Source organism: Ornithorhynchus anatinus, chromosome 1 (assembly GCF_004115215.2).
Source record: "Ornithorhynchus anatinus isolate Pmale09 chromosome 1, mOrnAna1.pri.v4, whole genome shotgun sequence".
Lineage (NCBI taxonomy): Eukaryota > Metazoa > Chordata > Mammalia > Monotremata > Ornithorhynchidae > Ornithorhynchus > Ornithorhynchus anatinus.
The window spans coordinates 176,432,138-176,443,094 of record NC_041728.1 but is presented as its reverse complement, the minus strand read 5'-3'; the positions used below and the strand labels follow the sequence as shown (position 1 = coordinate 176,443,094).

The 10,957-nt window shown below is 41.8% G+C and overlaps 1 protein-coding gene across 1 annotated transcript in view; it reads right to left on the bottom strand.

Annotated features, from left to right (window-relative positions):
* Window positions 1-341: 341 nt before the first annotated feature.
* CNTNAP5 (contactin associated protein family member 5) overlaps window positions 342-10,957 on the bottom strand; it is a 746,584-nt gene continuing 735,968 nt past the window's right edge. Inside the window, exons 23-24 of the mRNA XM_029075794.2 lie at window positions 6,420-6,491; window positions 342-760 (exon numbers count right to left, since the gene is read on the bottom strand). Coding sequence (XP_028931627.1) covers window positions 564-760; window positions 6,420-6,491 — 269 coding nt within the window. The 3' untranslated portion in view covers window positions 342-563. The remainder of the gene's footprint in view (window positions 761-6,419; window positions 6,492-10,957) is intronic.

The following is a 10,957-nucleotide window of genomic DNA, read 5'->3' as shown; positions in this document are numbered from 1 at the left end:
TGGTGGTGAAAGAAGAAAAAAGTATTTCTTCTGTACCCCTTGCTAGTATCAGCAATCCTGAATTTAAAAATGCTCAAAATCTAAAAGTTACAAAAGGACTGTAAGGATGGAGGACATATCTGAACGTGGAAACTGAGAAACGAAATCTCTCTTATCCTTTGTAAAATCACCTTGACATGAATCAGCAACTCTGGAATCTGGTCCCTCCATCCTAACGTCAGAAATGTCACCGATTGACCGTTTTATCTCTAAATCACCTAGCTCAAGTCGGCAGCAAATCTCTGAGTTTAAAAGGCTCTGGAAAATAATGCGGCACTCAAGAAACTGGAAAAAACGAAAACTCATTGGCAACCATGCACATATGTGGCTCTTATTCAATCTAAAGTAGCGTAGCAGGTAACCTGGATGTAGATGTCACGTGACAGGTTTGTGCAGCAAAGGAGGTGGTGTCACCGTTGCCTATGTCTCCCCTGAGGGGTGTTTTTTCTTCCAAGGAGAACAGTGGCAAAACAAACTAAAACCAAGAAAAAAAAAAAAAAAGCTAAAGGGAACCCTGATGTCCATCAGATGAAATATTCCCGCTTACACTCGCTTACTGTGTTCTGCAAGTCAATATCATGTTTAAATGAATTGTCCAAGTTCTCTGGGTATTCTTTCTCCTTCGTCTGGTTGGTTCGATGGGTCTGTTTGTGTTGGTAAAGGAATCTGGTCATGATGCCAACAATACAGAAGATGATGAATATCACCACAGCTATTACACCTGGAGAGAGAGTGAGAGGAAGGGAGAGAGAGGAAAACAGGGGGGAGGTAGGAGAGGAGAGGGGAATGAAAGGGGGAAGGAGTCATCACTTAGGATAGTACCATATGATAGAGCTGTAGATCTGACCCCTACTCATAAGTTTAAATCTTTCAAAGAGGGAACGAGGGTGAGTAAATCAGTTTAAAAGATTAGGGAGAGGGAGAGCTTTTGTTTACTGGCAGACTAAAAACCTCTAGACAGATTGGAGATTGTCGGTGTCTTCAGGAAACATCCACAGCATTATGGCTACTGCATTAGCTATATACTTACCATCATCATCGCTGGTATTTATTGAGCCTTTAACTATGTGAAGACTCTGTACTAAGCAGTTGGGAGAGTAGAATGCAATAGTGTTGGGCACACATTCCCTGCCCACAGTGAGACAATCCCCAAATTAGGAGGCTCTTGATCAAGCTGAGAAGTCCTAAAGTTTCAATCCATAAGAAAGGGTACTAGATTCTTCATTTGTAGAATTCACATTAGTTGGAATCAAATTAGTCTGGGAATTTGCTAACCCCCAGCGCACTACTTGTTTTGTTCTGTTTTACTGTCTCCCCCGTTTCGATGGTGAGCCTGTTGTTGGGCAGGGATTGTCTCTACCTGTTGCCAAATTGTACATTCCAAGGCACTTAGTACAATACAGAGCACATAAGTGCTCAAGAAATACGATTGAATGAATGGATGAATAAAACGTGTGGCCTAGTGGCAAGAGCATGGGCCTTGGAGTCAAGGGCCTTGTTCTAATCCCGGCTCTACTACTTCCCTGCTGTATGACCTTGGGCAAGTCATTTAACTTCCCTCATCTGGGAAACAGGGATTCAATACCTCTTTCCCCCCCCCCCCACCCCCCAGACTGTGAGATTGTTGGGAAGGGATTGTCTCTCTCTAAGCCCTTAGTACAGTGCTTTGCAAACAGTAAGCACTCAATAAATACGATTTGAACAAATGAATGATTAGACCATGAGCCCTGTGTGTAGATGATTATCTTGTATCTAGCCCAGGACTGAGAACAGTACTGATACGTACATATCTATAATTTATTTATATTAATGTCTGTCTTCTCCTACAGACCGTAAGATTGTTGTGGGCAGGAAATGTGTCTGTTTACTGCTATATTGTACTCTCCCAAGCACTTAGTATGATGCTCTGCACAGTGTACGTGGTCAATTATGATCAACTGACTGCCCACAGTGCTTGGCATAGAGTAAGCACTTAATAAATACCACAGCTAATAAGGCATGCACCAATGTGCTACAGTTTCCCCTTAATTGGACCCTTGCCGATCAGTTGGTGAGCGTGAGTGCTCCATCAGAAGCTTAGTGGAAAGAGCACAGGCTTGGGAGTCAGAGATCGTGGGTTCTAATCCCGGCTCCTCCACTTGTCTGTTGTGTGACCTTGGGCAAGTCACTTAACTTCTCTGTGCCTCAGTTACCTCATCTGTAAAAATGGGGATTAAAAAAATGTGAGCTCCACGTGGGACAATCTGATTACCCTCTATCTACACCAGCGCTTAGAACAGTGCTCTGTACATGCAAATACCATAATTATTATTATTATTATTACATCAAAATAAATTCAATCCACACACTGGATTGCAGGGAACCACTTCCACCTGAGTCACAGTTGTGCGGCTGCAAATTTAGCAAATTCCTGTGAACTGCCACTCCAACCATCAAATTACAAATGATGATGACGATGGTGTTTGTTAAGCGTTTACTTACTACTAATAATAATGTTGGTATTTGTTAAGCACTTACTATGTGCAGACCACTGTTCTAAGCGCTGGGGTAGGTACAGGGTAATCAGATTGTCCCACGTGAGGCTCACAGTTAATCCCCATTTTACAGATGAGGGAACTGAGGCACAGAGAAGTTAAGTGACTTGCCCACAGTCACACAGCTGACAAGTGGCAGAGCCGGCATTAACTTGCACCTACCCTAGTACTTAGAACAGTGCTTGGCATATAATAAGCATTTAAAAAGTACCATAATAATAATTATTGTTAATTATTCTGAGAGAAGTCTGGCTCCAGGAGAAATGCTGGAGTTGTAATAATGATAATAATAATGATGGAATTTAAGTGCTTACCATGTGCCCAACACTGTTCTAAGCACTGGGGTAGATACAAGGTAATCAGGTCGCCCCCACATAGGGCTCATAGTCTTAATCCCCATTTTACAGATGAGGTAACTGAGGCACAGAGAAGTGAAGTGGCTTGCCCAAGGTCACACAACAGACAAATAGAGCAGTTGGGATTAGAACCCATGACCTCTGACTCCCAAGCCCATGCTCTTTCGACTAAGCCATGCTGCTTCTCAGAAAACAAGGTCCAAATGACTAGTACAAATAAATCAAGGAGAGGCAGGGGAAGGAGTTGGGACAGCCCCTCAGATGCACAGTTCAGATAGTCACTTATCAATCAATGGCATTTAATGAGCACTTAATCTGTGCAGAGAACTGTACTAAGTACTTGGGAGAACACCACACCACATAATTTATAGACCTTTTTCTTAGCCACAAGGAGCCCATCATCTAGTGAAGGATCTAGGAGGCTAGTCAGTTCTGCAGGCAATATATCTATCAGCTCTATTTCATATATATATACATATATTGATGCCTACTTGTTTTGTTTTTCTGTCTCCACCTTTTAGACTGTGAGCCCATTGTTGGGCAGGGATTCTTTCTATCTGTTGCCCAAATTGTACATTTCAAGCACTTAGTACAGTGCTCTGCACACAGTAAGCGCTCAATAAATACGATCGAATGAATGACTACTCGCCCAAGTGCTTGGTACAGTGCTGTGCAGAGAGTAAGTGCTCAGTATATACAATTTATGGTTTTGATTCTGCTATAACACTTTTATTTTCATTAGATAATTTGGATGTAAATAGTGCTAGTCAGTGGTCATATTGGACTGGGCAATACTTTCTACAGCGTTGTGTTTTGGGACACTTACAGTATGTGAAACAATAAAATAACAATCACAAAGGTGAAAGGCATTCTACTAACATTAGATATTGTTCTAATGTAGAGATTTGTATTAAAGAGACCTGTCTTGGTGGGACATTTTAATTATTTATCCACTGTTCTTTCCTTCTCATTGAATCACTGGTTACTTTAACATGATTTTCCCTTTGACTTGAGGTTCCTCAAGAATACAGCTACCATAGTATAGCAGAAATGAGTGTTGTAGTAATTGTATTTATCAAACACTTTGTGGAGCTCACTTTATACAGTGAGTATTATGACTTGTGTTTTATTGGCTTAAATTTAAAAAATGCCTTTAATCTATCTACCCCAGTCCTAAAATCCCATTTAAAAGACATTTTAAATCAATTTTTTTATCACAGAGAAGCCTAAATCCTGGATCAGTTTGGAAAGGTTTCTTTTATTTTTGCTGTTGCTTACCCTACCTGTAATTCATTTTATTGTCTGTCTCTTCCATTAGACTGTAAGTCTTTAAAGGCAGGGATCATGCCTAAGCATTCTATTATACTCTCGCAATCACTTATTATAGTACTCTGCTACATAAGTGCTCAGTAAATATCACTGATTAATAAAGAAATTTAGACACCAAGGTCTAAAATGAAGCAAGAGGCATTCTTAAGTAATCTCAGAACCTGAACCCCTTAGAGATGGAAACGTAAAAACCATTTAAAGTCATTTCATCATCCTCATTGCACAAGGAAAAATTCAAGTTGGACATAATATAGAATCTTACTAAAAGGGTTATGGAGTGGGTGTCTGAGAGAACAGGTGTGAAATTCATTTCTTTGAATATTTTTAAGACTAGCGGACACTATTGGGTGATGTAGCAAACAGCAGTTCTCTCATTGATTCAGATCTACCACGATGATTCAGTGATAGATTATATCATTATGAGAATCAGCACAGAGGAGTGGGTGGAGCACAGGTCTGGGAGTGAGAAGGTCATGGGTTCTATTCCCGGCTCCACCAGTTGTCTGCTCTGTGACCCTGGGCAGTCACTTCACTGGGCCTCAGTTATCTCATCTGTAAAATGGGGATTGCAACTGCAAACTCCACATTGGACAGGGACTGTGTCCAACTCGATTTGCTTGTATCTATCCCAGTGTTTAGTACAGTGCCTGGCACAAAGAGAGCACTTAACAAATAACATAATTATCATTACTGAGATCCTTTTCACCAAAGAGAATCTTGTTTCATTTCATTTTGTGGAAAGAGAAAACTCCATCAAAAAAACCAACCCCAAAATAGAAGCACAATGTAAATAGCCAATCGTTGGGTTGCCAACTGGGTAGTAAAACTGCGATAAGGTGAGGAGCAAGCTAGGGCAGAAAGGTTTAAATAGAACCAAAATTCCTTTCCAGATCTGTAAAGAGATATTGTCGGCTAGGCTGAACACTGAAGCCCTGGATAGCTCAACCTGCTTAGCCGACCGAACCAAAATCAGTTGGTTGAGAAAATCAACGGGAATGCAATTTTTCCCATCTGTCTTCCCCACCGTGGCCTCTTTTATGAGTCAATTTTATCATTCGGCTTTGTGCTTTAGGCAAGTCGACAACTGACTGAGATGGGCAGGTCTAGAAGGCAGCAGGTTGCAGAGGCAGCGGGTCTAGAAGTGAATGCTCTAGCTATTTTCTCAGGGTACATCCATATGGTGGGATAGATCGAAAATGCATTCAGTGGTCAATTTATTGTTCTGGTAGTTTTGCATAGCATTCCAATGTCCAGACAGAGGCATGTAGAAACTGCACTATTCACAAAGGTAATCCCCAGAAACTCGTGAAACCAGCAGATAATAGTGATGGTAATAATAGTAATAATAGTATCTGTTAATAAGAAGCAGCATGGCCTAGTGGATAGAGCATGGGTCCAGGAATCAGAAGGACCTGAGTTCTAATCCCAGCTCTGCCTCTTGTCAGCTGTGTGACTTGGGCAAGTCAGTTCACTTCTCTGGGCCTCAGTTTCCTTATCTGTAAAAGGGGGATTGAGATTGTGAGCCCCATGTGGGACAGGGACTATGTCCAACCTGATAACCTTGTTTCTACTCAGTGCTTAGTACAGTGCCTGGCACATAGTAAGCACTTGACAAATACCATAAAATAATCACACTACTTTATAATGATAATGCTAAGTGTGGTATTTAAGTGATACTATGTGCCAAGCACAGTGCAGAGTATTGACATAGCTACAGAACTATCAGATCAGCCACAGATCAGCCACGTCCCCGTTCCACTTCTATGTGACTCAGGGGATCGAGACTGTTAGCTCCATGTGGGAAAGGGACTGTGTTCAATTCACTTTGCTTGTACCCACCCCAGCACTTAGTACAGTGCCTAGCACATAGTAAGTGCTTACAAATACCATAATTATTATTCCATATGGGGCTCAAAGTCTAAAGGGGAGAGAGACTAGTGAATGTCCATTTTATAGATGAGGAAACTGAGGTACAGAGAAGTTAAGTGTCTTGCCCAAGGTCACATGAGCTAGGTGGTGGAGATGGGAATAAAACTCAGGTCTCTTTACTCCCAGACCTGTGATCTATCCGCTAGGCTACGCTGATCCACAGCTATGAATACAGGGTCATGACTATGCTTAATTTATTTCTAGTGTGTTTTCTATGATAACAAATTTTTACCTCCAATGACAGCTGAGTCGCTTCGGATTTCATTGGTGAGTGGCTCCCTCTCATCTGTCTTCCCAAAAGGATCTACAATGTATCAAAAACAAACAGTTCATCTTCTTCATTTTCAATCTGTAAATTTCTCAAACCCATTGTTACCGATGTGGTGGTTCTGGTGTATTGAACCATAGACCTTTCTGATTGGTATCTTTGAACTAGGACTAGTGACTCAAATTGTGCTCTGTATAATTTACATGGCACTTTGTCACTAGAGCACAACTCTGCCTAACAGACTTATGTGTGAATGGAAAAATGGAAACTAAATATCCCACAGCACATGGATATGATTTTTAAGACAGAATGCAAATGAAAAGATGAATTTTGGCATGTATTCTGAAAATTCTCATTCAGTGGGGGATGGAAACATCATCAGAATAATTTGCATATAATAATAATGTTGGTATTTAAGCGCATACTATGTGCAGAGCACTGTTCTAAGTGCTGGAGTAGATTCAGGGTAATCAGGTTGTCCCACGTGAGGCTCACAGTCTTCATCCCCATTTAACAGATGAGGTAACTGAGGCATAGAGAAGTGAAGTGAGTTGTCCAAAGTCACACAGCTGAGAAGTGGCAGAGCAGGGATTCGAACCCATGACCTCTGAATTCCAAGCCCATGCTCTTTCACCTGAGCCACGCTGCTTCCCTGTGATTTATAGAATAGCTTGTGTAAAAATGACTGGAAACATCTTGAGGCTAGGGATCATGTCTGCTTACTCCCGCAAGTGCTTAAATCGTGTGCTATTCAAACAGTAAGCCCCCAATAAACAAGATTGACTGAAATGACTCTTCCTGTCTACCAGATCATCAGTAATGCCAGTGATTGTACAGAAAATAAAGATAAGATGGCTAGAAGAACTAAGCCTATTGTTTTAGTTTTTGGATGCTGCATTAATCAATCGATCAATGAGCATCAACTATGTGCAGAGCACTGTACTAAGTGCTTGGGAGAGTACAAAACAAGAGTTGATAGACATGTTCCCTTCCCACAAGGAGTTTACAGACTAGATGGGGAGACAGACATTTAAAATAAATTAGTTATGCTGTTGCACTAAGATGGGATGAATAAAGGATACAGATTCAAGTGCTAGGACAATGCAAAAGGGAGAGGGAATAGAAGATAAAGGGCATGTTCAGGGAAGGCCTCTTGGAAAAGAAGTGATTTTAATTATGCTTTGAAGGTGGGGAGAGAGATCGTCTCTTGGATTTGAAGGAGGAGGGAGTTCCAGGACAGAGGTAGGACATGGGTGAGGGATCAGCAGTGAGATAGACAACATCGAGGTACAATGAGTAGGTTGGTGCAAGAGGAGCACAATGAGTGTTTTGGGTTATAGTAAGAAATGATCAGTGAAAGAATGGGGGGCCAAGGTGATCCAGTGCTTTAAAGTCAATGATAAGGACTGTCTGTGTGACGTGGAGGTGAATGGGTGACCGCTGGGGTTCTTGAGGAGTGGGACTGTTAGCTCGTTGTGGGCAGGGAATGTGTCTGTTTATTGTAATGTTGTACTCTCCCAAGTGCTCAGTCCAGTTCTCTGAACACAGTAAGTGCTCAGTAAATACAACTGACTGACTGCACTGTATTTGTTTTAGAAAAATAACCCAAGCAGCACAATAAAGGGTAAAGTTTCCTCACTCAGTTTCCTCATTTTGGCCACCCACTATTTACTACCCAGAAATGTGCATTAGGCAAAATGAGCTGTTTGTGGTCTAAGTTGTGTGTTTATAATAACCCCTAAAGGGTGAAATTCATATGAACACATATAGTTATGCATATAGATATAACCACACAAACCTCATATCGTTAAATAAGCATGCATTTAGTAATAACTGTGGTATTTGTTAAACTCTATATGTCAAGCAATATACTGAGCACTGAAATAGATACAAGATAATCAATTCCCACAGAAGGGTCACAGTCTAAGAGGGAGAACAGGTATCATATGTCCATTTTACAGATGAGGTAATTAAGGTTCAGAGAAGTGAGTTGCTCAAGGTCACACAGCAGGTTAGTGACAGAGCTGGGATTAAAATCCATGTCATCTGCCTCCAAGGCCTGTGCTCTGTCCAATGGGCCACAATGCTTCTTCTCCTAAGAAGATCTATTGTATTTTATTTGTCCTTTATATGTGAAGATGGTGCTATGGACAGAGAGTCTATCCATGTGTGCAGACAAGAAATACCAAAATTATCATTATTATTAAGTGCTTACTATATGCCAAGCACTGTTCTAAACACTGGGTAGATACAAAGTAATTAGGTTGTCCCACATGGGGCTTGCAATCTTAATCCCCACTTTACAGATGAGGTAACTGAGGCACAGAAAAGAGAAGTGACTTGCCCAAAATCACACAGCTGATAAGTGGCAGAGACAGAATTAGAACACATGACCTCTGACTCCCAAGCCAATGCTCTTTCCACTGAGCCACGCTGCTTCTCATACATCTGTTAGGACAAGCATTGACTAACAATTTATTTGGCATCGAGTGAATATAGATAATGTCCTTTGTCTCGCTTTTGCATTCACATACGGTGCCTAAATTCTAATCTCAGTATTTCATCTTATTCTCGTTCTACTCCAATTGCTCCAAATTCTCTTCTGCTGTAACTCTTGAAGCACAGAATCTTTATCACTCTGTTTAGTGTGTCTCTTGATCTTTATTGCCCCTTTCTTCACTAAAGAAAACTCAAAAGAAAATTTCATTTACAATCCTTCAGGTTCCAGGCAAAAAGACCTGGAGGTAACCTGCTTTCCATTGACTGTCAAAGTTTGCATACCCCAGCTGGTTCAGCTCAATCTCTGCACCAAAAATGGAGTGGTGAAATTTCTATTTGGGGAAATCAAAGACTGTTTTTCTGTCATCTAATAAGCTTCCCAATAGTTGTACGTGCAATCTTGAGTGCTAAGACTGACTTTTCCAGCAATGCATGAAAAGTTCCTCTATTCCAGAGACAGAAGCAAAGCTGTGAAACTCTACAGAGGGATAATATATATGGCTGACAAGACTTCTTCATGAATGTTCACTCCTGATGTTGAGGGCTGACAATAGCTCTCTGAGGCCCAAATCTGAGCCGCTTTGGCTTTTCCCCAGCCAATGGGTACCTGGCCTGTGAGTGAGAAAATGTTTTCAGAATATCCAGCTCCTTAATCCATCAATCAGTGATCTCCTCCTCTAGACTGTAAATTCCTTGTGGGCGGGGATCATGCCTACAAACTTTTTTGTATTGTACTCTCCCAAATGCCCTGTACACAGAAAGCTCTCAGGAATACTAATAATAATTCTGGTATTTGTTATGCAATTGCTCTTTGCCAGGCACTCTAATAAACATTGGGATGGACACAAGCTAATCTGGTTGGACACAGTCCCTGTCCCTCCTGGGCCTCCCCATCTTATTCCCCATTTTGTGGACTTACAGAGTAACTCAGGTAACTGAGTTAGAGAGAAGTGAAGTGACTTGCCCAAGTTTACAGAGCAGACAAGTGGCAGAGCTGGAATTAGAAACCTGGTCCTTCTGACTCCCAGGCCCATGCTCTGTCCACTAGGACATGCTGACTCCCCAGTAAATGTCACTGATCGACCCATCATCCACTGAATGCAACATTCTGTATTCCGTGTTTAAGAAAGTAAAGCAAAAGTAAGACACATGCTTCCTGCCCACCAGAGCTTACAGTGTAATGGAGGAAACTGACAAAATTCTATGCACATAGCCAGAGCAGGAAGAGGGACAAGGATTAGAGGTAACATCCAAAATAGAACAAGAGAAAATCATAATAATTGTTGTACATGGTAAGCAAGAATTAAGTGTCAACCACTGTACTAAACACTGCAGTACATGGGAAAGCAGCATGGTCTAGTGGATAGAGCCCAGGCCTGGGAATCAGAAGGTCATGGGTTCTATTCCTATTTCAGCCACTTGTTTGCTGTGTGACCTTGGGCAAGTCAATTTACTTTTCTGTGCCTCAGTTACCTCATCTGTAAAATTGGGATTGAGACAGGGAGTTCACTGTAGGACAGGGACTGTGTCCAACTCAATTTGATTGTATCTACCCTGGTGCTTAGTAGAGTGTCTGGTACATAGTAAGCACTTAACAAATGTCACATTTATTATTATTATTATCTTTATTATATTAGAAAATTGGTTCCTCTCCACCCAAACGGCTACCTTACTATTACGGGCTCTCGTTATATCCCGGCTAGACTACTGTGTCAGCCTTCTCTCTGACCTCCCTTCCTCCTCTCTCGCCCCGCTCCGGTCTATTCTTCACTCCGCTGCCCGGCTCATCTTCCTGCAGAAACGATCTGGGCATGTCACTCCCCTTCTTAAACAACTCCAGTGGTTGCCTATCGACCTCCGCTCCAAACAAAAACTCCTCACTCTAGGCTTCAAGGCTCTCCATCACCTTGCCCCTTCCTACCTCTCCTCCCTTCTCTCTTTCTACCGCCCACCCCGCACGCTCCGCTCCTCTGCCGCCCACCTCCTCGCCGTCCCTCGGTCTC